This window comes from Pelophylax lessonae, assembly GCF_965119305.1.
Source record: "Pelophylax lessonae genome assembly, chromosome: 1".
NCBI classification, from domain to species: domain Eukaryota; kingdom Metazoa; phylum Chordata; class Amphibia; order Anura; family Ranidae; genus Pelophylax; species Pelophylax lessonae.
In genome coordinates this window covers 24760675-24784878 of record NC_138768.1, presented here as the reverse complement: position 1 = coordinate 24784878, position 24204 = coordinate 24760675, and the positions used below count along the sequence as shown (strand labels likewise).

At 44.8% G+C, this 24204-nt stretch overlaps 2 protein-coding genes across 2 annotated transcripts in view; one reads left to right on the top strand and one right to left on the bottom strand.

The window, feature by feature from the left end:
- Positions 1-24204, bottom strand: part of LOC309545093 (vomeronasal type-2 receptor 26-like) — a 427741-nt gene that overhangs the window by 252005 nt on the left and 151532 nt on the right. The gene's annotated exons all lie outside the window — the stretch shown is intronic.
- Positions 1-24204, top strand: part of LOC309569159 (vomeronasal type-2 receptor 26-like) — a gene marked incomplete at both ends in the record, with an annotated part of 31165 nt that overhangs the window by 5414 nt on the left and 1547 nt on the right. The window contains one exon of the mRNA XM_082274920.1: positions 19238-19361. Coding sequence (XP_082131046.1) covers positions 19238-19361 — 124 coding nt within the window. The remainder of the gene's footprint in view (positions 1-19237; positions 19362-24204) is intronic.

Sequence of the window (24204 nt, the reverse complement as noted above, 5' to 3'; positions counted from 1 at the left end):
CTTTTGATATCATATTTTCTATTCCGCTATTCAATCTACACCCTTGGGGTAAAAATAATTAAATTGCGGCATAGTCTGTATCGGTACGTTTGAGATACACCTTTCCAATTTTTGGGGCGCATCTTCCACCGCCGAGGATTGCAGGGTGCTTCAGTTTGCCTCCTGTTCCGAAATCCTCCTACTCCTCATCCTCATCCTCATCTTGCCTTTAGGGTACAAAAATTTGTAATTGGGGCATAGTCTGTGTTTGTACGGGTGAGATACACTGTTTCATAATTTTTTTTCTATTCCGCTATTCAATCTACACCCTTTGGGGTAAAAAGAATTAAATTGTGGCATAGTCTGTATCGGTACGTGTGAGATACACCTTCCAAATTTTTGGGGCGCATCTTCCACCGCCGAGGATTGCAGGGTGCTTCAGTTTGCCTCCTGTTCCGAAATCCTCCTACTCCTCATCCTCATCCTGCCTTTAGGGTACAAAAAATTGTAATCGGGGCCTAGTCTGTCTTTGTACGTGTGAGATACACCATTTTATAAACATTTTTCTATTCCGCTATTCAATATACACCCTTTTTGAGTGTAAAAAATTAAATTACGGCAAAGTCTGTAACGGTATGTATGAGATACACCTTTTTAAATTTGTTTGGCGCATCTCCTTCCACCGCCGAGGATTGCAGGGCGCTTCAGTTTGCCTCCTGTTCCAAACTCCTCCTAATCCTCTTCCTCATCCTCATCATCCCTTTAGGGTACAAAAAATTGTAATCGGGGCCTAGTCTGTGTTTGTACGTGTGAGATACACCGTTTTATAATTTTTTTTCTATTCCGCTATTCAATATACACCCTTTTGGAGTGTAAAAAATTTAATTACGGCATAGTCTGTATCGGTACGTGTGAGATACACCTTTTAAATTTGTTTGGCGCATCTCCTTCCACCGCCGAGGATTGCAGGGCGCTTCAGTTTTCCTCCTGTTCCGAACTCCTCCTACTCCTCATCCTCCCTTTAGGGTACAAAAAATTGTAATCGGGGCCTAGTCTGTGTTTGTACGTGTGAGATACACCGTTTTATATCCTTTTTTCTAATCCACTATTCAATATACACCCTTTTGGGGTGAAAAAAATTGAATTGCGGCATACTTTGCATATTTGACTGTGAGATACACCCGTTGTATTTGTATACTGTTTTTCTATTCCGCTATTTAATAAACACCCTTTTGGGGTAAAAAAAATTAAATAGCGGCATAGTTTGCATATTTGACTGTGAGATACACCCGTGCGATACTGTTGTTGTTTTGTTCCGCTATTCAATAAACACCTTTCTAGGGCGAGATCATAAATTACAGAAATATGAGGAGACCGTCAAATAGTGGCCGTGGCCTTGGTCGTGGTGCTGCTGGTAGAGCTCCTGTTGCAAGGAGAGGATGTGGTCGATCTGTGCCAGCTACACGCACAAGTGAAAAAACCTTCCTCAAGTGTGAGTAGGCGACAGAACCTGCAGCAGTATTTGGTAGGGCATCATGCGCCTCTAGAAGTGATGATACCAGTACAAGTACAGGCAATAGTAGATTGGTTTGCTGCTGACAGTGCCTCCAGTTCCTTCACATTGTCTCCCACCCAGTCTACTGCAGAAAGGTCAGAGTTGGCACCTGCAGCCGATGTCCAACCGTCTTTCACCTCACCCCCTTGCAAATCAGGCAAGCAGTCTGAGCCCCAAGTCATGCAGCAGTCTCTTCTTCTTTTTGATGACTCTGTCAGCAGGGTTTTCACAGGGCCATCCACCTAGCCCTGCCCCAGAAGTGGAAGAGATTGAGTGCAGCGATGCCCAACCACTTATTTCTCAAGATGAGTACATGGAAGGACCATCGCAGCACGTCTCCGATGATGACGAAACGCAGGTGCCAACTGCTGCGGCACTCAGAATTGTGGAGACCGACAAGGAGGGCAAGGGTGAAGACTGGGTGGAAGATGATGTGGAGGACAATAAGGGCCTCGACCCCACATGGAATGAAGGTCATGCAGGTGACCTGAGTAGTTAGGAGGAAGAGGCGATGGTCACACAGAGCCACCAGCACAGCAGAAGAGGGAACAGGGTGCAGAAGCAGAGCGGCCATGCCCTAGACACTACGCCTGCTACTGCCCAACGCAGCAAGGGACCGAGCGCACCAAAGCCAGCTCAAAGGAGTTCTCTAGTGTGGAAGTTCTTCAGAAAATGTGCTGATGACAGGGCACGAGTGGTTTGCACCCTGTGCAATCAGAGCCTGAAGCGAGGCATAAACCTTCTCAACCTGAGCACAACCTGCATGATCAGGCATCTAAGTGCAAAGCACGAGCTGCAGTGGAGTAGACACCTTCAAAACCAAGAAAGGTCTCTGGCTCCTCCTGCTTCCTCTTCTGCTGCAGTCTCGGCCTCTTCATCCACCTCTGTAGTGATACCGGCACCTGCCACCCCCGCAAACAGACGATCTGTCAGCAACACCACCACCTGGGTCACCAACCATCTACACAATGTCCCGTGGAAGCGTTCAGCTTTCCATCTCCCAAACACTTCAGAGGAAGTACCCCCCTACCCACCCACGATCCCTGGCCCTGAATGCCAGCATTTCAAAATTCCTGGCCTTTGAAATGCTGTCATTCCGTCTGGTGGAGATGCAGAATTTTAAAAGCCTTATGTCGGTGGCTGTCCCACAGTACGTCGTGCCCAGCCGCCACTACTTTTCCAGGCAAGCCATCCCTTCGCTGCACAACCAAGTGGGGGAAAAAATCAGGTGTGCACTGTGCAACGCCATCTGTGCCAAGGTCCACCTAACTACCGATACGTGGACCAGTAAGCACGGTCAGGGGCGTTATATCTCCCTAACGGCACACTGGGAAAATGCAGTGGCGGATGGGCCTGAGGCGGATAGCAATTTGGCGCATGTCCTTCCACCACCGAGGATTGCAGGGCACTTCAGTTTGCCTCCTGTTCCTAACTCCTCCTACTCCGCTTCCTCATCCTCTACCGCCTCCTCCCCACCGGACAGGATGGATTCTGTAATGAATACTATCGTACCTTCTTCCCCCTCCTCAGCCCACAACTATGCAACATATTTAATTCCTATGTAGCATCGGGACATATGCCCAAGGAATCTCTTGAGGCATTGATTGTAACCATACCCAAACCCGGAAAACCCCAGGAGGATCCTGCAAATTATAGACCCATATCACTGCTCAATACAGACACCAAATTATATGCAAAAATCTTGGCCACGCGGTTGTCGCGCTACATCGCTGATCTGGTGCATCCGGACCAGGTTGGCTTCATACCACAGAGGCAGGCTCCGGATGGCACTAGGCGGATTATTAACCTCATACAGTGGGCTGAGCATCACCGAACGCCTTCTCTGCTCCTATCTTTGGACACAGAGAAGGCGTTTGATAGGGTGCATTGGGGGTACCTCTCAACAGTTCTTCAAAGATTCGGTATACAGGGTCCCTTCTATGATGTAGTCATGGATCTATACTCCAGCCCCTCTGCCAGGGTTCGGACTTCAGGGCTTACATCCAAACCATTTGGAATCACCAATGGGACCAGACAGGGTTGTCCGTTGTCCCCCCTACTTTTCGCCTTAATAATGGAACCGTTAGCGACAGCAATTAGATCGCACCCCAATAACGAAGAGTTAACAGTTGGGAAACTCGTTCATAAAATCGGTCTTTACGCCGATGACATTATTATAGCACTTACAAATCCTACCCAATCACTTCCAGCACTCACTGACTTACTGACCCAATTTGGCATGGTTTCCATGTACAAACTCAATTGCTCCAAGTCTGTTATGTTAGGCATTTGCCTTGAAAACGGTTTAAAAAAACAAATTTCTGAGATCTCCCCTTTCCCTTGGGCCCCAGCTTTGTCTCTGAAATACTTAGGAATTGACCTTACAGTGCCTTCAACCACCCAGGTGAGGTTCAATCTGGAAAGAGTACTTAAGAAGCTATTGGAATTATCTCTGAGCCTCCGTACTGTCAAAGCGTCCTGGGCAGGGAGAATTGCACTTGCTAAAATGTTTCTCATGCCACATATACTTTATTTATTTAGAGCTATCCCGCTGGCTTTTAGTCAAGATCAATTGAACAGACTCCAAAAAGCACTTAACTCATTTATATGGAATGGTAAACACCCGAGAGTCCACCGATCCACTTTGTATGCTCCAACGTCCTCAGCTGGTTTGGGTGCTCCTGACATAAAAAGGTATTACAAGGCCACTATTCTAGACCAATCCAAATATTGGTGGACTCATTCAAAGCAACATAGGTGGCTTCAGATCGAGCAAGAAGTACTGGATTGCCCACCCAAGCACATGCTTGCAGCTCTATGGCTACAATTACAGCCGTCAAAATTTCTCCTATCCTCAGTTAATGCGACTATCCGAGTCTGGCAATTCATTTCACAAATGTCTCAGGGCATCTCAGCAACAACTCTTAAGCTACTACCACTGCAAGCTTTAACCTTATTGTGTCAGGACCTAGGGATCGACTCTTGGGTGACTATCGGTCTAACCTCGATTGGAGACTTATACAACCAAGGCCAGCTATCCACCTTCTCTGCACTACAAACCAGGTCTCATATACCAAATAAAGACTTCTTTAAATATCTGCGTATTCGGCACTCTTTGGAAAAAAACCTTGCCACTTCCACTACAGATTATTCAAAATCATCTACAACCGTCTAAATCCCGCAGAGGGATCTCCTTTTTTTATAAGCTGTTGGCAAATGGATCAGATCAGCAAAAGCTTCCTTCCATGGACAAATGGGAACACCATCTACATTTCACGGAAGACACCAAAGGGTGGCACCAAGCTATGAGATACCCTCTAAAATTCTCCAAATGTTTGTCAAATTGGGAATCGACTCTTAAAATTCTCCATTTTTGGTACTACACACCAGAACAATTGTCACGCATCTTCCCAACACAATCGAATCGCTGCTGGAGGGAGTGTGGACAATTCGGCTCGGCATCGCATATTTGGTGGTACTGCCACGAGATCACTGCATTCTGGAGAGCAATTGACTCACTCATCAAAAAAATTACGGGACGACAGATTTCATTGGAGCCGTAGACTGCCCTACTGGGAGTGGGGCTTCATAACTGGCACATAGACTTCCACCCTGTCATCACACACATCTTGATAGCGGCATGATTGGCGATAGCCAGAAATTGGAAATCCCGCCACACGCCCACATTGCGACAGTGTATACTTATTCTAAACCAGAACATGCATATGGAATACATGTTTGCGAAAGCTCACTACAGCCTAACAAAATTCTTCACATGGTGGAGCCATTGGCTTAGAAATCCTGATAGTAGTTTGGACATTACATAAACTTTACAGCTCTCCCTCCTGGCCCCTTGAAAGGCAGGCACATGTAATTCATTAACCAATGCTGCCTACCTTCCCACTGTAGTTGTTTCCCAATCTATTGAGAATATATCAATCTTTATAGTGAAGCTCCTGCCTATGATTTACTCATACCATACAAAGGATACCCTCGTCTGGGAGTGCTCTAACTTATCTTTTTTGGAGCTCATATGTGACTCTTCCATCACACCCACCGCTGAGACCATATTTTTCTTTTTTCCTTTTTCTGGTTTCTAGTTTAAACCAACACATTTGCCAATGTATGTTATTATTCAATTGTTGTTGTACATGATCTTTATTGGACATGCTGTGTAATTGTTTTATGTAGTCATGTTGACTTTTTGTTATACTCAGTTGTTATATGCTACTGAACTGATAAACAAAATAAAAATTACAAGTTGAAAAAAAAATAAAAACAATCTAATAAGAAAATATTGTCCCTCTCCCCCTTCCCTCTTCTGTAACAAAATATCACACCCAGCATTTTACATTTTCATGTACACTGGTGGACAACTAGTTGAAGAAATCAAAGTCCTTCATAGAATTACATTCAGTGGACTCCATTCACAAAGCGGTATCTTACAGTATCCGAGTATGTGGTATGATACTGCACAGCATTTTTTGGCATTCACTAAAAAAAGGCTTTTAAAATTCCACATGCACTACTTCATGATGTTATGCAGTATTTTAGTAGTGAAACCCAGCAGTAATTTATAGTTCTTAACAAATAATGTAAATAGCTGGTTGTAAGGTGTGGGCAGCCACCGGCATCCTTAATAACCAGAAAACAACATGGCATCCTTACTAATCGATGAGTCATCAGCAGTCAGCGGGGTTTCCTGCTGACAGCTCAATGTAAAAAAAAATGAATTGGCAGCAATGAAATATTAAGAAAACAAACGGTGTGGGCCCCCCCCCCCCCCCAATCCATACCAGCTCCTTTGGGCCTGGTATGAAATTTTAGGGGAATCCCATGCCAAAATCTAAAAAAAAATGACACAGAGTCCCCAACAAAATCTTTAGCAGATGCTTTTCTGAGCATGCAGCCTGGCAGTTTAGGAAATGGGGGAATAAGCAAATGTCCCCCTCCTGAACCATATCAGCCCCATGCCCTCAACATGGGGGGGGGGTACTTTGGGGCAGGGGGTCTTTCTCCCCCAAAGCCCCCTTTCCCCATATTGATGCAGAAAAGGGCCTCTTCCCCACAACCCTGGCTGGTGGTTGTGGGGATCTGAGGGCAGGTGGCTTATATGAATCTAGAAGCCCCCTTTAACAAGGGGACCCCAAGATCCCACCACCAGATCCATCCCCCTATGTGAATGAGTATGGGGTACATAGTAACTCTACTCATTCACCAAAAGAAAAGTGTAGTGTAAAAAAACACAGGAGGCACTTTTTGACAAGTCCTTTAGTAAAACAAAAATAAAAAAGTCTCCTAGTGTAGATCCATTGTCAATCATGATGCCCGCTGCCACAGCTGACCTGAAGGAAAAAGCCCTGCTTCTGACATAGGCTTCCAGAGTCTGAAAACTCTGAAAACTCCCGCTGCTAAATAAACGAAGGGGCGGGGCCACCTGGTGAAAACACTAGGTGGTCCGCCCCTTGTGACATCACTGACTGGGGGCATGCTAGGTTGGTGACAACGCAAGGATGAGGGCCATCTGGGGATGCCACCGGGTGGCCTTGCCTCCTAGTTTGTTTAGGCGTCTGAGCTGTCAGATGGCGAGAGCTTTGGGTCGGCTGTGGCAGCCGGCATCATGATTAACAATGGATCTACACTGGGGGACATTTTTTTTACATTTTTATTTTTTTTACAAAGGCCTTGTCAAAAACTGCCTACTGTGTTTTTTAACACTTCACTTTTTTATGGTAAATGAGTAGGGATACTTTGTACCACATACTCATTTACATGAGGCAGCTGGGATCTGGGGGCCCCTTATTAAAGTGGGTTTCCAGATTCCAATAAGCCACCAGCCAGCAGACCCCCCCACACCAATGGCCAGAGTTGTGTGGAGGAGTCCCTTGTCCTCATCAACATGGGGACACGGTGCTTTGGGGGGGGCAGAGCTCCCCCTGCCCCAAAGCACTCCCCTATGTTGAGGGCACGTGGCCTGGCATGGTTCAGGAGTGAGGGCAATCCCTCACCCACCCTTTCCTGACCTGCCAGGCTGAATTCTTGGATGAGGGTCTGGTATGGATTTTGGTGGGGACCCCACACCATTGTTTTTCTTAATTTCTCATTGCTGGCAATTCTTTTGTTTATGTTGAATATTTTGCTTTAAATTATTTCAATTTGTAACAAACAAGGGAGAAGGAACAGGTAAAATCATAACAACACCAAAGGGAAACAAAATCATAGATTGCAACAATATAGCCAGTAGTACAAGGGTGCAAAAGTGCAGCCCAACTTTAAACCTTCAAGGTAAAACATGCACAACATTAACAAACCCGTGAATACAAATGGTACAATATCCCATAGATTGGAGCCTCTGGCAACTGCTCTCTAACAGGCCCACGGCCGACCCGGCCAAACACCCCAAATGGGTGCAAACTGTGTCCAGGCGGGGGGGGGGGGGGTGGGCCCTCTGAGATCTAAGTGGCAGTGGACCTCCATGTGTATGGGAGGGCAAGTTTTAAAGTCAGCAGTTGATAACTGTGGCACTGAAAGAAGAGAAAGAAAAGGAGGGGGATACTCTTTTGGTGGTAAGGCCATACAGTCTAGCAGAGCTTGAGGCCTTTAGCGGCACTAGGGTGTAACAACCAGTGGACCCATCTTTTGCTAAAGATAGGCATTCTATGGTTTTTAATGGCTAATAATTTCTCAAATTGGCATTGGGTGTTAACCCGTGAAGTGAGTTCCTGTACATTTGGTGACGTAGGTCCAATGGTTGGTGATGGTAAGTCTAGCCGCGAACAAGATATGCAGTACTACAGTCTGATACCGAGGAGGAATAGAATCAATTCCCAAGTTCAATAGTGCTATAGCAGGCAGGACTGAGAAGTTTGAGCCCAAAATTTCTCCAATCAAGGCCCCCACTGCTATCCAGAACGGTTGAATAACAACACAATCCCATAGGATATGGTACAAAGTACCTTTATTATTGCAACGTCTCCAGCACAGTTCGCTGTGATCCATGTGTAATGCAATGATCCATTGGTAAGCTCCTAATGGGATATCTAGAGCATTCCTATTTAGACTCTGATGGCGGATGGTAAGCATAGACTGCCAAGCATCCATAGTAGCTTTGATGATAGGATGTTGAATTTGGTGTGTCGAGGAGGACAGGAATGAGGCGGCTAATAGCGCCCCCAGATCCTGATGGGCTAGCAAGGATCTTTCCATGGAAATCCAAAGTTTGTCAGCTGGTGCCTGTATCCAATACTGTATCTGGTCAAGGAGTGAGGCTTTATGGTAGAAGAGGAGCTTGGGGAGCCCTACACCTCTGTGGGACCTCCGATTTACCAGCGTTTTAAGGGCTATTCTCGGTCTTTTATGGGACCATATCAAGGTCCCAAGGAGGGCATTCATTTTCGTGAAAAAGCTGGATGGTAGGGGAATTGGGAGGTTGCGAAAGAAGTATAATATTTTAGGAAGGAGCTGCATCCTAAATGCAGCCTCTTTGCCTAGCCAGGACAGTTGTGCTTTGTCTATCTGTTTCACATCATTTTCGATATTGTGAAGTAGGGGTGAGAAATTGGCCCGATATAGTTTGGAGGTGGATGGTGTCAGCTGGATGCCTAGGTAAAAGATGGCATTTTGTTCCCAATGAAAGGGAAATTGTACTTTCAAGCGGGACAGAGTATCATGGGCTATGTGAAGTGGGAGTGCTTGACATTTGATCATGTTAAGCTTATAATAAGATACCCGGCCAAAGGTATCCACTACGTGTTGGACTTGGGCTAGGGAGGCTTTTGGATCAGACAAGGACAAAATGATGTCGTCCGCAAAGAGCCCTTATTTGTGGTCTCAGTCGCCTATTGTTATCCCTCTAATACGCGGGTCTGTTCTGATTGCTGCGGCTAGAGGCTCGATGGCCAAAGTAAAAATTTTGGGGGACTGTGGGCAGCCCTGCCTAGTGCCGTTGGATAGATCAAAGGACTTAGATAGAGAGCCAGAGGTAAACACTTTTGCTGAAGGGTTTTTGTATAAAGACATTATGGCAGAGTGGAGACAACCTACAATACCAAACTTGCTCAAAACCCTATCCAGGACAATGGACTCTATCAAAAGCTTTTTCCGCGTCCAAACTGAGGAGCACGGAAGGCAGTTGACAAGTCCCGGCCTGGTGTATGATATTAATCATCCTCCTTGTGCCGTCCGGCGCCTGTCTGCCTTTAACAAAACTGTCCTGTTCTGGGCCAATAATGGTTGGGGTGAAATCTAAGAGTCTTTTCGCTAGTACCTTTGCGTATATCTTTACATCCGAATTTAGCAAAGATATAGGCCGGTAGTGTTGAGGGAGGGTGGGATCTTTACTCGGCTTCGGGAGAGTGATGATAACAGCTTCCAGGAGATTGCCCTATTAAAAAAAGTTGTCAAGTAAGCTGTGAGAATTTCAGAAAATGCTTTATAATATTCAGGGGATAGGCCCTCTGAACCAGGCGACTTGTAGATTGGGAGACTTTTAATTACCTTGGCAACTTTTTGAGGTTCTAGAGGGCTATTAAGGGTCTTCAGGGTTGGGGCATCTATCGAGGGGAGTTTTAAATTGTCCAGCAAATCATTAATTGCCTCTAGGGTGGGCTGGTGCACACTAGGGTCATCCTTCAGGTTGTATAATGAAGAGTAATAATCGCAAAAATTTTGTGCTATGTCATGTGGACTAATGGCCAAGGTGCCCCTAGCATGGTGAGTCAGTTGGGAGATACGGGTCTTATTGCGCTGATGCTGCAGTTGTCTGGCCAATCATTTCCCTGCCTTGTTCCTCTGTGAGTAGGAAGATGCTTTTAATTCCAGGATATATTTGTCATGGTTACCTAATAGGGCTAGTCTGAGATCTGACCTAATCTTAGTGAGTTCAGTGAGTACCGAGTCCTGCAGGGTGGTTTTATGCAATTTCTCCAACCAAGCAATTTCCGCCAGAAGAGAAGAGACACACCAGGTTTTTCTATTCTTATCTCTGGCATTCATCTATATCAGCAATCCCCTAGCGAATGCCTTGTGAGCACACCATAGGCTAAAGATATCATCCGATCCTTCTGCATTGAAGAAAAGAAATTCCTTAAGACAGGCCTTCAATTCCTCAGTGCAGGCCGGATCAGCTAGTAGAAATGTATTGTTCCTCCATAAGGAGGTATTAAATCTGGGGTGACCATCCGCAATCTCAAGGAAGACCGGCGCATGGTCAGACCAGGAGATATGGGCAATTTCTGCACCAGTAACTTTTAGTAAGAGCTTAAGGTCAGTCAGGAAAAAGTCAACTCTGGAATAAGAAGATTGCGGATTAGAAAAGAAAGTAGAGTCCCTTCCAGTGGGATTCAAACAATGCCAGGGGTCGTGAAGGTCCTCCTGAGAAACAAAGGGGGCCAGTCCTATCTTCTTCTTGCGAGGTCCAGCAATGGAATCCATAGATGCATTCATGGTGATGTTAAAGTCCCCACATAGGATAACGTAACCCTTCTGAATTGATCTCACCCTCTTAAGTACTTTCTGGACAAACCTTTGTTGATGTGTATTAGGAGCATATAAAGTGACTAGGGTGTAGGTAACATTATTCACTGTTGCCACAACAATAAGGTACCGACCATTGTCATCCGCTATGAGGTCCAGGAGGTGAAAGGATAGAGTGTCCCTGAACGTCATCAGGACACCCCTTTGCTTTTTAGTATAGTTAGCCTAGAAAATATGCGGAAAAGACTTGTGAGAGCATTTTGGTGGGTTTAGTGCAGTGAAATGCGTCTCCAGCAGCATAGAATGTCTGCTTGCTTGGTTGTAGCGTCTTTCCAAAGAGATCTCCTTTTGTGCGGGCTATTTAGCCCTTGTGCATTAAGTGAAAGTAATTTCAGTACCCTGGTAACAGATGGGAGTGAGCTCGTTTAGAGAGTGCCATATGGACAGAGAAGATGGTAGAAGAGTGCATGGCGCATGATAGTTGTGCAGGTTAAACAGTAAGAACGACAAAACAACAAAAAGAGAAGATCGCAAAACATACGGGCAACTGCCCAGGTAACATAGGGCCTCAACAGGCCCGGTGTACAGGTGTAGAAAGCAGGGGTAGGTGGTGGGCCTAGAGAACCCATTACAGAAGTACCGGGGCAAAGGAACCACAGGTGGGAAGGTATGAGGGTCAGCGACCCGATGCGCTCGCATGCGAGGGTTGGTCTGCTATATCGTCATCTTCCTCTGGGGGAAGTAGTCCCCATTTCCTCATTAGGAGAAGGCCATCATCCAGGTCAGAAATCCAGAAGGTCCTGTTGTTCCTTTCAATTTCAAGATTAGTGGGAACATTCCACCGGTACTTGATTTTGTTATTGCACAGAATTTTTGTGATGGTATTGAGGTTTTTCTAGCAGTGACAGTGGCTTGGGAAAGATCTGTGTACAGTGAGATGCCTGCGTAGGGCTCAAGCAGGGAGTGGCATTGCCTTGCAAAATGCATTAGCCGGTCTTTTACATGAAAAAAATGTATTTTCGCTATGACTTCTCTAGGAACCCTCTCGGGTAAGAAGGACGGTTTAGGGAGTCTAGGGGCTCTGTCAATTATCAGATCTTGACCTTGATTGTCATGGAGGAGTTCAGCAATCACCTTTTGTAAATATGAGCGGAGTTTCACCGCAGGAATTGACTCCACAATGCCGCTAAACGTTATATTATTGTGACGGCAGCGGTCCTCCAAATCTGCCATTTTAATTTTAATTTTGCGCATTTCTTCCAACAGAGCATCATGTGCATCCACTAACTCATTATGAGCTTGAGCGTAATCACTCATGTTAAATTCCACATGATCAATCCTGTTGCCTAGAGCCTCAATTTCTGGTTTGTTTTAATGAAGCATGACGTGTCATGTTGCAGAGCCCCCCACAGGGTAATAAGCATGTCCTTCATAGTGGAATTAATTATGGGTTGGCCAGCAGAGGGAAAAGCGTCCAGTTGTTCCCTAAAGTGATTAATGTCAGGTGGGGTGGGTAGAGTAGAGGGAGAGACACTTACTTGGGTATTTCCTATGTCCAGTTTTCTTCTCTGTTTTACTGGGCTTTGAAATACTGAGGGCCAGGGTAGTCATCATCCTCCTGTGTGGGTGGGCCTGTCTCCTGAGACACAGCAGCAGCCACTGCTGTGTGTCAGCGCTGTGGAGCCGGCACCATTTTGGATCCTCTGAGGCCCCGCTGTGCTGAAGAAGTCCGTGAGTTTGCGGGGTCTTTCCTGTGATTTGCGTTTCCCCATGTGGAGAGTAGTGCTATAGGGTGGTAATCGCGGCTTCAATGGGTTAGATCGCTGCCTCCCTTGTTGCTGTGAGCCGCCGTTACAATCCCGCTCTGACGGAGCTCTGAACTAGGCGTCCATTAACTCCGGCCGCCGGCCACGCCCCCGGCAATTCTTTTTTTACATTCAACTGTCAGCGGGAAACAACGCTGACAGCTGACAACTTATCGTTTGTCAAGGAAGCGGGAGCCACATGCTCCTTAAAAACAATGTTGTTTACTGGTTGTTAAGGATGCCTTCGCCTGCCAGTTCCTTAAATATCGCATGCCGGGACCACAACTTCTTTACCTCATGCGCTTATTTATTTATTTTCCTTTTGCAAATTGGCTTTCACTCCTGTTTTATGTGATTAGTTACCGTTTTTGCTTTATGTGATAAATACTGCATAGGGCAATAGTGAATTGACATTTTCAGGATCGCATTCCGTATTTGGGAAAACACCTAAATATCACATGTGATCTGCTTTTGTGAATGGAGCCCAATATGTCTGAACCTGTTAGTGACAGCCAGAAAATATAGTATTCAGACTCCGCTACTCTAATTAAAGACAGGCTTGAGGTGTGGCTTAATGGTATCCCGCCCAATTAAAAAGACCAATCAATGTCTGGTACAGTCTATTCTACTAAAGAAGATTTTGATCATGTGACTGAAGCCATGATCAAAAAAAGCTTAAGAGGATTTTTGATGAAGAATTGTAACGATGCAGAAAGACAAAAGAGCCACAAACACATATTTAAAGGCCTTGACATTAAACTGAAAACGAAAGAAATTTGATGTAAAGTTCACAGCAAGAACATAGGATGTCCATAGAAGACCTGCAGAGAAGTCTTAAGAGGAACTTAACAAATGTACTTAAAGCGGAGTTCCAGCCTAACCGCACACTCACCTGTCCCACGGTCCAGCGATGCGCCGTCTTCTCCCTCTCTGCTATGCGGCGCCGGCATCACTGATGTGGGCACCCGGCTGTGACAGTTTGTGGCTTCACAGCCGGGTACGCACTGCACATGCGCGAGTTGCGCTATGCGTCGTGATTGGCCGGCAATCTTCTGGGACCTCTGACATGTCCCAGAAGATTGCAGGGAGGGAGGGAGAGAGGAGAACTTCCGCTTAGGGTGCCGCGGCGCTCCGAGCGGAAGTGGGAGCGGGGGTACCTGTCAAAACTAAGTACCCCCCCCCAAAAATGACATGCCAAATGTGGCATGTCAGGGGGTTAGGACTATTTAAAGAGGAAGTTCCACTTTTGGGTGGAACTCCGCTTTAAAGATTTCAAATTGCCACAATGGCTACAGGGCACTATTCTGTGAGTAGTATATTGAGGTCAGTATAATAGTATATGAAATGCTATTTTTTCTGGAAAAAATAAAGCACATCATCACCAACCCCCCCACTGTGAAGCATGGTGGAGGTAGTATCTGGGTTTGGGGCTTCTTTCCGGTCTCTGAGGTTGGACAGCCTTGTGTCACAAGGAGATTTATTTTAAAATTGCTTGATGAACTTTTACTGGACAATATCATAGTTGAGATCATCAAACAATTTCTAAGAACATGTAATATAATTCCCCATTGCCAGTCCTTAGATGTGGTGGCTGCATTTGTTTTCTTATTTTCAGGCTAAGTACAATTTTTGAAAGTACAGAAAATACTTCTTTACTCAGCCATAATTTTATTGCCCTTGTAACTTCCTGATGACTGAACATATATAGTATATCAAACAATGTATTTGGTTTTCCCAGAAATCTTCTGCGAGCTACAGAAAGAACCCTATGTAATGGAGATGAGGAGAGAAGGAGGGGTTGGCAGTCCAAATCAGGAGAGCAGCCCGGGGGTAAAACACAGCTCTATAGTGCATTGAATGAGTTTTATCACTCCAAGACAGGAACTGTGTAACCAGTAGGGATGAGCTTTGAGTTGAACATTGGCTGTTTGCTTGTTTGTTGAACAAATGGGCTTCTTTGCAGGAACATCGAGTTCCTGCATCATCATGGACTCTGACCTCAGTAAATAATTTGCTGGCCAGCGGATTGAACCCACAGCCATCTCCATTGAAAGCCTGGTATTCTACCACCTATGCCACCATTAAGCCTGCTTAGGTGGGTAAACACTCTCCCTAACTTTTATCTCATCCACTGTGTGTAGGGTAAGATAGGAGTTAGTTAGGCAGGGAAAGTGTTACTAGCCTAGGTGTGCTTGATGGTGGCGTAGCTGGTAGAACACCAGCCTCGCAATTATGAGGTTGTGGGTTTGAATCCCTTGGCAGTAGGTGATTTATAAGTGGAATTCTAAAGTTTATAATACATTGCTGGCAGGGATAGATATTTTTTGCATTTTACAATTTGTTGAGATCAGATAGTGCAGTGTATACCACAAAGTTTTATATAGGCACTTCAGTTTATGTCAGTATTACTGAAAAAAAAATGGCGTGGGGTCCCCCCCAGTCCATACCAGGCCCCTCAGGTCTGGTATGGATTTTAAGAGGAACCCAGCACCAAAATTTATAACAAAATGGCGTGGGTTCCCGCTAAAATCCATACCAGACCCTTATCCGAGCACAAAGCCTGGCTGGGGGTGGGGGCAAGTGAGTGACCCCCCCTGAACCAAACCAGGCCACATGCCCTCAACATGGGGGGGTGGCTGCTTTGGGGCACCTTGCCCCCACGTTGATGGGGAAATAGGTATTTTCCCAACAACTGTGGGCTGTGGTTGTGGGGGGAGGCTTATCAGAATCTGGAAGTCCCCTTTAACAAGGGGGCCCCCAGATCTGCCCCCCCATGTGAATGGATATCAGGTACATTGTACCCCTACCCATTCACCAAAAAAGTGTACAAAAAAATAAAGACAAAAGCCAGTTTTGGAAAAGTCCTTTATTAAAAAATAAAAAAAATAGTGTCCCCCGATGATCAGAAAAAAAAAAGAAGCTCCTGCTTCCCCGGACGCTTCCCGCGGTATGAGCTGTTTTGAGTTTGATAGCTCTTTTATAGGGATCTAACATCACGAGGTGCCCCACAATGCACTACTCAGGTGCAGTCAGACTTATAACTGATGCTAATATCATCAGCTCAACCACCTATCTTCCACACATTGTTGAATATGCTGATATACTCACCTGTTATCTTCTGGGGGTTTTGTGTTTACACTTCTGATAATGTGTATTGTACTTCAAATGTCAGAGATGGACAGTCTGTCAATGGTAGTCAGTTCCTATTGTCTGTGTATTAAGATGTGATGTGTATTCTGTTAAGCCTTTCTGTCCCATTGATAATTGTTAATGAAATCACATATTGTTTCTGTCCAGATGGCTTGATAATTAATTCAGGTTAATTCTATTTATGTATACAATTTCATCTGCATATGATAATGTAATCAGGCAACCCCTGACCTGATGGGGTAATCTGCTCAGGAGGGAGATGTCCATGCTGTATATAAACTGTGTGAGTTGTTCAATAAAGTAGAAGGTTCCAAAACTTGTACAAGCTAAGTTGTCTGCTAGCTTTGTATGGGGGGTGGCTAGGATATTTGATATCTATGTTTAAGACTGAAGAAAGCCGTATACTGACAGAAGCCCACAAACACAGTGTGGGTCACGATTTCATTATAATGCACATATCCCTTTAAGAAAAAAGTGTACTATATGTGTTCCCCTCAATAAAAGGACACTTTATGAGTACCTGGGTGAGTATGGCACAAGGACAGGCTCGGGAAGCTGGGCTTTTTTTCCCATGCCAGTGGCTGCTGATACACGATGTATGCACTGTATTGTCATCATTTCAGGGGGGCAACAAGAATGGTAAGTTGTGACAATGCATGCATCAGTGACTGGAGAATTCACTGCATTAGGAGGAAGAGGAGGACTTCTCTGCATCTCAAGGCCCTCTGTATCCAGATACTGTCTCTGTATCCATCAAGCAGGAGCAGCATCTGGGGGTGGTTGCCTGAGAGTTTGTCCAGTTCGCAATTGAGCTGGTGGGCTGCTATCTGAGTGTGCATTTGGTTCAGTGGGGGGAAGTCTTTGAGACCGACAAAAGAGTATGTCTGTTCACGGACACTGTTGACCAACTGACATTTATAAAAAGGTCAGCAAACTTAAGAAATGTATTTCAGCACACCTACCAGCTAGTCTATAAAAAAAAATTGTCAAGGAATGGGGTCCATGGGGGGGGGGGGGATAAGGGATTAGGTGGGCGTCAGACAAAAGCATAGTAACTTCTTTGTGGTAAGATGATATGTTCGTAGACATTATATGTCGGGTGGGGGGGGGTAGCTGGGCAGTGGAGGTCTCATCAATTTCACCAATCTAGTTTTTAAAATAATTTGCAATCTCTTGGGCAGTGAGTGAGTTAGTGGACAGAGGATGTGGCAGACGATGATGAGAGTGATGGATCTGATCTGTTTGGCAGCATGAGGCAGGGTCTGGAGGGCAGATTTATGTTAGGTGAAGTCAGCTTAATGCTATATTCACTCAATAGCATGATTATTGCATCCCTTTAATCTAACTGCCCTGCTCCACAGCAAGTTGAGGTCTCTGCCCCAACCCCTCCAGCATCACCTTCCACTGCGGGATACCATCATCACATGGAGGGAAGTCAGGAAATGACTGAATCTCTCCCCGCTCGTCTCCAACCACACTTACCTATTAATGGTAACCCGATGTTCCCGCAAGCTGCACAACATGAAGCCTTCAGACTGTGTTTTTTTCAAAGGGCTAACCAAGGTTGAATCCCTTTTGAATCCCTGTTTTTGTTGATATGTCCTCAGGGGTCCTTTAACAATTGTATACATTGACTGAGGAATATCACCTGCCAACACATAACGCTTTCTACGCTTAGCAGTTAGCAGACTATGTATCAAGAATATGTGCTATTAAGTGCCAGAGATTCTAGACTTCCTTTCTGGATACTTTAGTTAATGGTCAGCGTTACTCAATATCGGATATCTATTGTTCACTAAAGGTACGATTGTCAACATCCCTCCACCACATGATGGTAACCTCCTGGAGTAAAGACATCCCTACTGCAGACTTTGTGGATCACATTCTTGAGGGATATAATGAAGTTGGGGTGTTCATCAAGACAGAGTCCTGAGAGATGATGCAGTTCAAAATTATGTGCAGGGCTTTTTTTTTTTTTCTCAAGAGCACCGATTGTAATTATGCTTAAAGTGCAACAATAAAAATGGAAACTTTCTTTAAATATACCGCCTGGGGGTCCCCTTAATGTACCTGTAAAGTGGTGCGTCTTTAGCATGCATTAAACATGTTACAGAAAAAATGACATTTCAAAAGAAAAAAAAAAACAAAAAAACAAGTAAAATCCCATTTAAAATGACTCATGGTTTCAATTGTCGGCATAAAAAATAAAAAACCTTCAGTAATAATGTGGATTTGAAGGGGAACCCTACGCCAAAATGTAAAAAAAAAAAATGGCGTGGGCTCCCCTCAGAATCCTTAACCAGACCCTTATCTAGACACGCAGCCTGGCAGGTCAGGAATAGGGGGGGGGGGGGAGCAAGCGTTCCCCCTCCTGAACCATAAAAGACCTCATGACCTCAACATGGGCCTCATCCCCACAACCGTGGCCAGTGGTTGTGGGGGTCTTTGGGTGGGGGCTTATTGGAATCTGGAACCCCTCTTTAACAAAGGGACCCCCAGATCCCAGCCCCCCCCCCCATGTGAATGAGTATTGGTACATAGTACTCCTACTCATTCAGAAAAAGTGTCAAAAAGTAATAAACACAAGAGACACGTTTTTGACAATTCCTTTATCAAAAAAATAAAATAAAAACACAATGTCCCTCAATGTAAATACACGTCCCAGCGACCTGAAATATAAAAAAATAAAAAAAATAAAAATCCCCCCTGTCCCAAAGCACCCATCCCCTGTGTTGAGAACATGTGGCCTGGTATAGTTTAGGGGATGCTTGCTTACCACCACCCCCCCCCCCCTCCATTTACTGACCTTCCAGGCAGCATGCCAGCATAAGGGTCTGGCAGGGATTTTGGGGGGACCCATGCAGGTTTTTTTGCTTTTAATTTTGGCGTGGGATTCCCCTCCAGATCCATACCACAGTGAAGGGCCTGGAATAGACTTGGGGGGGGGGGAATACCACACTATTTTTTTTTTTTACCAACACTTTTTTTTATTGTTCAACTGTCAGTGGGGAAACCCATTGACAGTTAATGACTCATCAGTTGTTAAGGATGCCGCAGCCGGCTTCCTGGCCACACTCCTTAACAACCAACTTACACTGCACCCTGATTGGGCAAAGCTTTGCCCAATCAGGGCACAGAATGCACTATGCAGCATTGCAAGGTATTCGGCGGGGCTAACGCTCTGCAAATTTAGGTGTTTGTCCGAACCGTTTTTCAATCCCTACCTACAGTAGCTTTGCTCTTGAATAGTTCATATTTTTCCATATTATCTTAGGTCCCAAGGGGTCGATGCTCCGAGGAATGTCTTCCAGGGTTCAGAAAATCCATAAGAGAAGGATATCACCCATGTTGTTATAATTGTGCTCCATGTTCAGAAGGAGAAATATCAAACCAATCCGGTAAGCTTTATATTTATTTAAATAGAAACTCGGATATTGAATTAAAAAATGCAAAATTTTAAAGTCCTTTAAAGTGATTCTGTAACCACTTTACACTTTGCAGGCTGAACATCTCCCTACATTGTATGGAATTAATGATTACTGATGGTTCCTTTCTGCCTTTTTTTGGTAAAGATCACTGCACTTTTCTTCTATCTCTGACCCTTCTGGGAGTGTTGGAGGCTTTCTCAAGCAAGCAACATTAAACGGCTTCCTCCAACTGTCTGCCTGAGAAAGCCTCCAACACTTTGCACTTACCTAAAAGTGGTCTGAAAAATGATTTCACTGAAGAGACCAAAAATGGTAAAATAAGGGAATGTCATTGTTACATACATGTTAGGGTTACAGATAGACTGTGTCATGGCCACCACTGAGGCTGAAGGTGCTTTTATTTTTAGTAGGTCATCATCACTATTTGTTCATCATGACTAAAGCTTTCTTAAGATATTCACCATATATATTGTTCCAAACAATGTGTTTGTTTTGTATGGCATTTAATTCATATTTAATATTACATCATAACTCCAAAAAATGTTAAGGTAAATTAACCGCTTGACCTCCAGAAGGTTTATCCCCTTCATGACCAGGCCATTCTTTTTCAATACAGCACTGTTACTTTTCTACAAATAGAACTTTCTTTTGTGGTTTTGAGCACCACTGCATTTTTTATTTTTTGCGCTTTAAAAAAAAGAAGACCAACAATTTTGGAAAAAGAAAATCTGCTCTCTGCTAAAAAACATACCCAATAAAAAAACATGAAAAATCTAATTTCTTCATAAATTTAGGCCAAACATGTTTTTGGTAAAAAAAAAAAATCCCAATGAGCATTTATTGATTGGTTTATGCGTTGGTTATAGCATCTACAAACTATGGGATATATTTTTGGAATTTTTTTATGCTAGTAATGGTGGTGATCAGAAATCTATAGCGGGACTGCGATATTGCGGTGAACTATGGGACACTAACTGACACTTTTGACACTTTGCGGGAACCAGTGACACCACAACCATGATCGGTGCTAAAAAATATGCACACTGTACTAATGACACTGGCTGGGAAGGGGTTAAACATCTAGGACGATCAACGGGTTAACTGTGTGCCTAGCCAGGGTTTATGTGAACACAGTGTGCAGCTTTCTCTAGGGGAAGAGACGGATTGTAGTCCATGCTTTGCAGGAACACAGAATCCATCTCTTCCCCGCCGTGAGAACTGAGGTATGCCTTGTTTACATAGGCATGACTCAGTTCTCTGTGTTTTACTAATGATTAACGGGTTCCAGAGAACATTGAGTCCCCGGGACCCGCAGATCAGCTTCTACTAGCACCCCCTGCAGGCATAAATGCAGAATCACGTGTATATATATATATATATATATATATATATATATATATATGTGTGATTTGGCACACAACTGCCACCCTGTAGCAGTAAAAGTGCCATATGCCATAGGGCGGTCAGCAAGTGGTTAACCACTTGCCGATCGCCCGCCACAGTTGTATGGCGGAAGTCTGGCATGTACAGGCAAAACCCCGTACATGTATGGCGCTCGTTCCCGGGGCCCTGGGGTGTGCTCCCGCTATACTAGCGTCTGCAATAGTTTAGAGTCCCCAAAAATCCAGCGTTAGCAGGATCGGTCACGACACCGCTTTTTATAATTTCCATTAGCGCGGTTATTATTTCCATTTCACATGGTCACGACACCTGCCAGCACCTGTGTTTAGCCCCTCCATTCAGCCCACCCCACCCCACCCAGGCAAGTGCAGTAATCAATAGATTACTGTCACTTACAAAAAACACAACACACAAAACCACTGCATTAGTAGAGTCAGGCCTGATCTATGCTAGCACTAGCAGTTTTTTTTGTAGCGACCAAATAGATCTAGACAACCAGGTATTTTTTTTACCTGTGAGTCACACTAGTGTATCTCTAAATTTAGTTGCTAAAATGACCAAGCATTCCTACACTAGTGAAGAGGCCTACAGGATACTGACAATGTCAGATGAGAGCGATGGGGAAGCCTCACTGGCAGAATCAGGGTCAGTATACGAGCTTGTAGACAGCAGTGGCTCCCTGACCGATAGCTCTGACAACGGATGGGTTCCTGCTAGGATCAGGCGTACCTGACCCCATTCTGGAGTTGCTGAAGTGCAGGAATTGCAGGGTGCTCGTATGGAGCAGAGTGTCAGTACTAGTGCCGCTCACACTTCTGGTGAATTGGCAAGCACCAGCGGCCTAGTACACCCTGGACCTAGACATACCAGCACAGTGGCGAGTTCCATAAGTGCAGTTGAAGCTGGTGCAGTGGCTAGCACAAGTAGTGGCCCACAGCCACAGCAAATTCAAAGACAGGCCCGTAGAGCCCATAGTGCCCTCCTGATGTGCTGGCATATCCAAATTGGCAGCCCACTGATTCTACAGCGCACATACTTCCCCCATTCACTGCCCAACCTGGAATCCATGTGGAAACAGCCAATTTTACTCCCCTTAATTTTTTTGAGTTGTTTTTCACGGAAGATATTTTCAGATCTATTGTGGACCAAAACAATTTATATGCTGGTCAATTCATCGCCGCCAACCCAAATTCGTCCCTTGCCAGACAATTCGGCTGGAAACTTATAACGGTTTCCGAGTTTAAAACCTTTCTGGGCCTTTCTCTTAACATGGGCATAACCAAAAGGAGTGAACTGCAGTTATATTGGTCCACTAACCCAATTCACTATATGCACGTGTTCTATGCTTCCATGTCCAGGGCGAGATACGAGCTAATTCTGCGGTTAATGCACTTCAACGACAATGAACTCTGTCGTCCTCGGGGAAACCCTGGATATGACGGGCTCCACAAAATTCGGCCCCTTGTAAACCACTTCAATCAGCGGTTTTCAGCCTTGTTTACCCCCCAACACGTTGTCTGTGTTGATGAGTCCCTGATTAAGTTTACTGGCCGCCTTGCTATGAAGCAGTATCTCCCCAGCAAGCGTGCCAGATACGGGGTTAAGATGTATAAGCTGTGTGACAGGGCCACAGGCTATACAGTTTGTTTCCGTATTTATGAGGGAAAAGATGTGGAGCCCCACAACTGCCCAGACTACATAGGGAGCAGTGGCAAGATAGTTTGGGACTTGGTGTCACCCTTATTCGGAAAGGGGTACCAATTTGTATTCAAGCGTGCCACTATTTAGTCACCTGCTCGAATTACAAATTGGCGCATGTGGCACCGTGCGACCTAATTGCCGGGGCTTCCCCAGTGGCTTGTAGAGTCCCGTCTTTGTCGGGGGGGAGAGAGCCTGCTAGTGAAGTGGAGGGATACACAGAATGTTTTTGTTCTGTCCTCCCTTCATGCAGACATGACGGTCCAAATTCATACGGCAACTGGCGTTATGGAGAAACCCCTCTGTGTCCACGACTATAACCTTAATATGGGAGGGATGGACCTAAACTACCAGCTTTTGGTGCCGTAGTTAGTTGCCCGTAAAGCCAGACACTGGTGCAAAAAAGTGTCTATTTTGGCTATGCTGAATGCCTTTGTGCTATACAAAGCGTCAGGATGAACTGGATTCTTCCTAGAATTCCAGGAAGAGATCATTGGAGCCTACCTGTATGCAGGAGGTGCTCCTGCCCAACTTCACCTACCAGATGCAGTGAGCCGGTTGCATGAGAGGCACTTTCCACAAGTCCTCCCGCGTACCCCTACCAAAAAAACCCCCCAAAAAAGATGTTGTGTCTGTAGCAGGTGCAGATTTAGGCATGACACCTGTTATTATTGTCCCACCTGTCCTAATCAACCTGGTCTCTGCATCGGGGAATGTTTCCATCGCTACCACACACTAGTAGAGTATTAGTGTAGGGTACAGCACGGCACAGTCTAGGGCACACTAACACAGGGTCTCGAAAGATGTTCGATGGCTATCGTCATTTTGAGAGGCCCTAACCTGAAATGTTGCAGTTGAGTTGAAGAAAAAGAAAGTGTAAAAGAAAAAAAGTTACAAAAAAAATTAAAAAAAAAAAGTTCCAAAAAAATGACAAAAAAATATAAAATAAAAAAGCCAAAAATAGTTGTCGTTTGAGTTTTTTTCTGCTCTTCTACTTCTGCTCTTCCTACTTTACTTCTACTGCACTTTGTTACTGTTTTTCATTGTTAATCATTTTTTACTTTTCAGGTACCAATGTAATCTTTTCTTTCTATTTTTTTGTTAACCAGTTTGCCTTGCAGGTACACTCATCAGCTGCCACACTGATTTATATATTCTGACACAAACAGCGTTTGCGCTCAGCATATATGGAAATCTCTGATGGCAGTGCTGTAGGAAGTGATTTCACCGCCTCAGTTAAAAAAAAATAGGTATATATGAAATTTGTCATGTATACCCATCATTAGAAAGTGGGTTTGGATGTTTGGGCTGTTAATGGTGGGTATACTACACAATTTTCTTGCAGAGATTTCTGTTAGGTTCTCTTTTTTTCATTCAGCCCACAGGCTACATGAAAAAAAAAAAACTACAATATATGCCAGTGTCATATGTAAACCGCAATTGCAGCATGCATGTGAGGTATCACCACATTTGGGGGGGTTTTGTGCTATCTTGAAATTTCAGAGCCTCGGAAACTGTGAGAGATAGTGAGGAAGTAATATAAGCAATTTATGCCATTAGAAAACCTGAAGTGGTGATTGGATTTCGGGGTCCCGTAAACAGCTAGGCTCCCAAAAAGTCTCACACATGTGGTATCCCTGTACTCAGGAGAAGCAGCAATATGTATTTCGGGGTGTAATTACACATATGCCCATGGCATGCGTAAGCAATATAT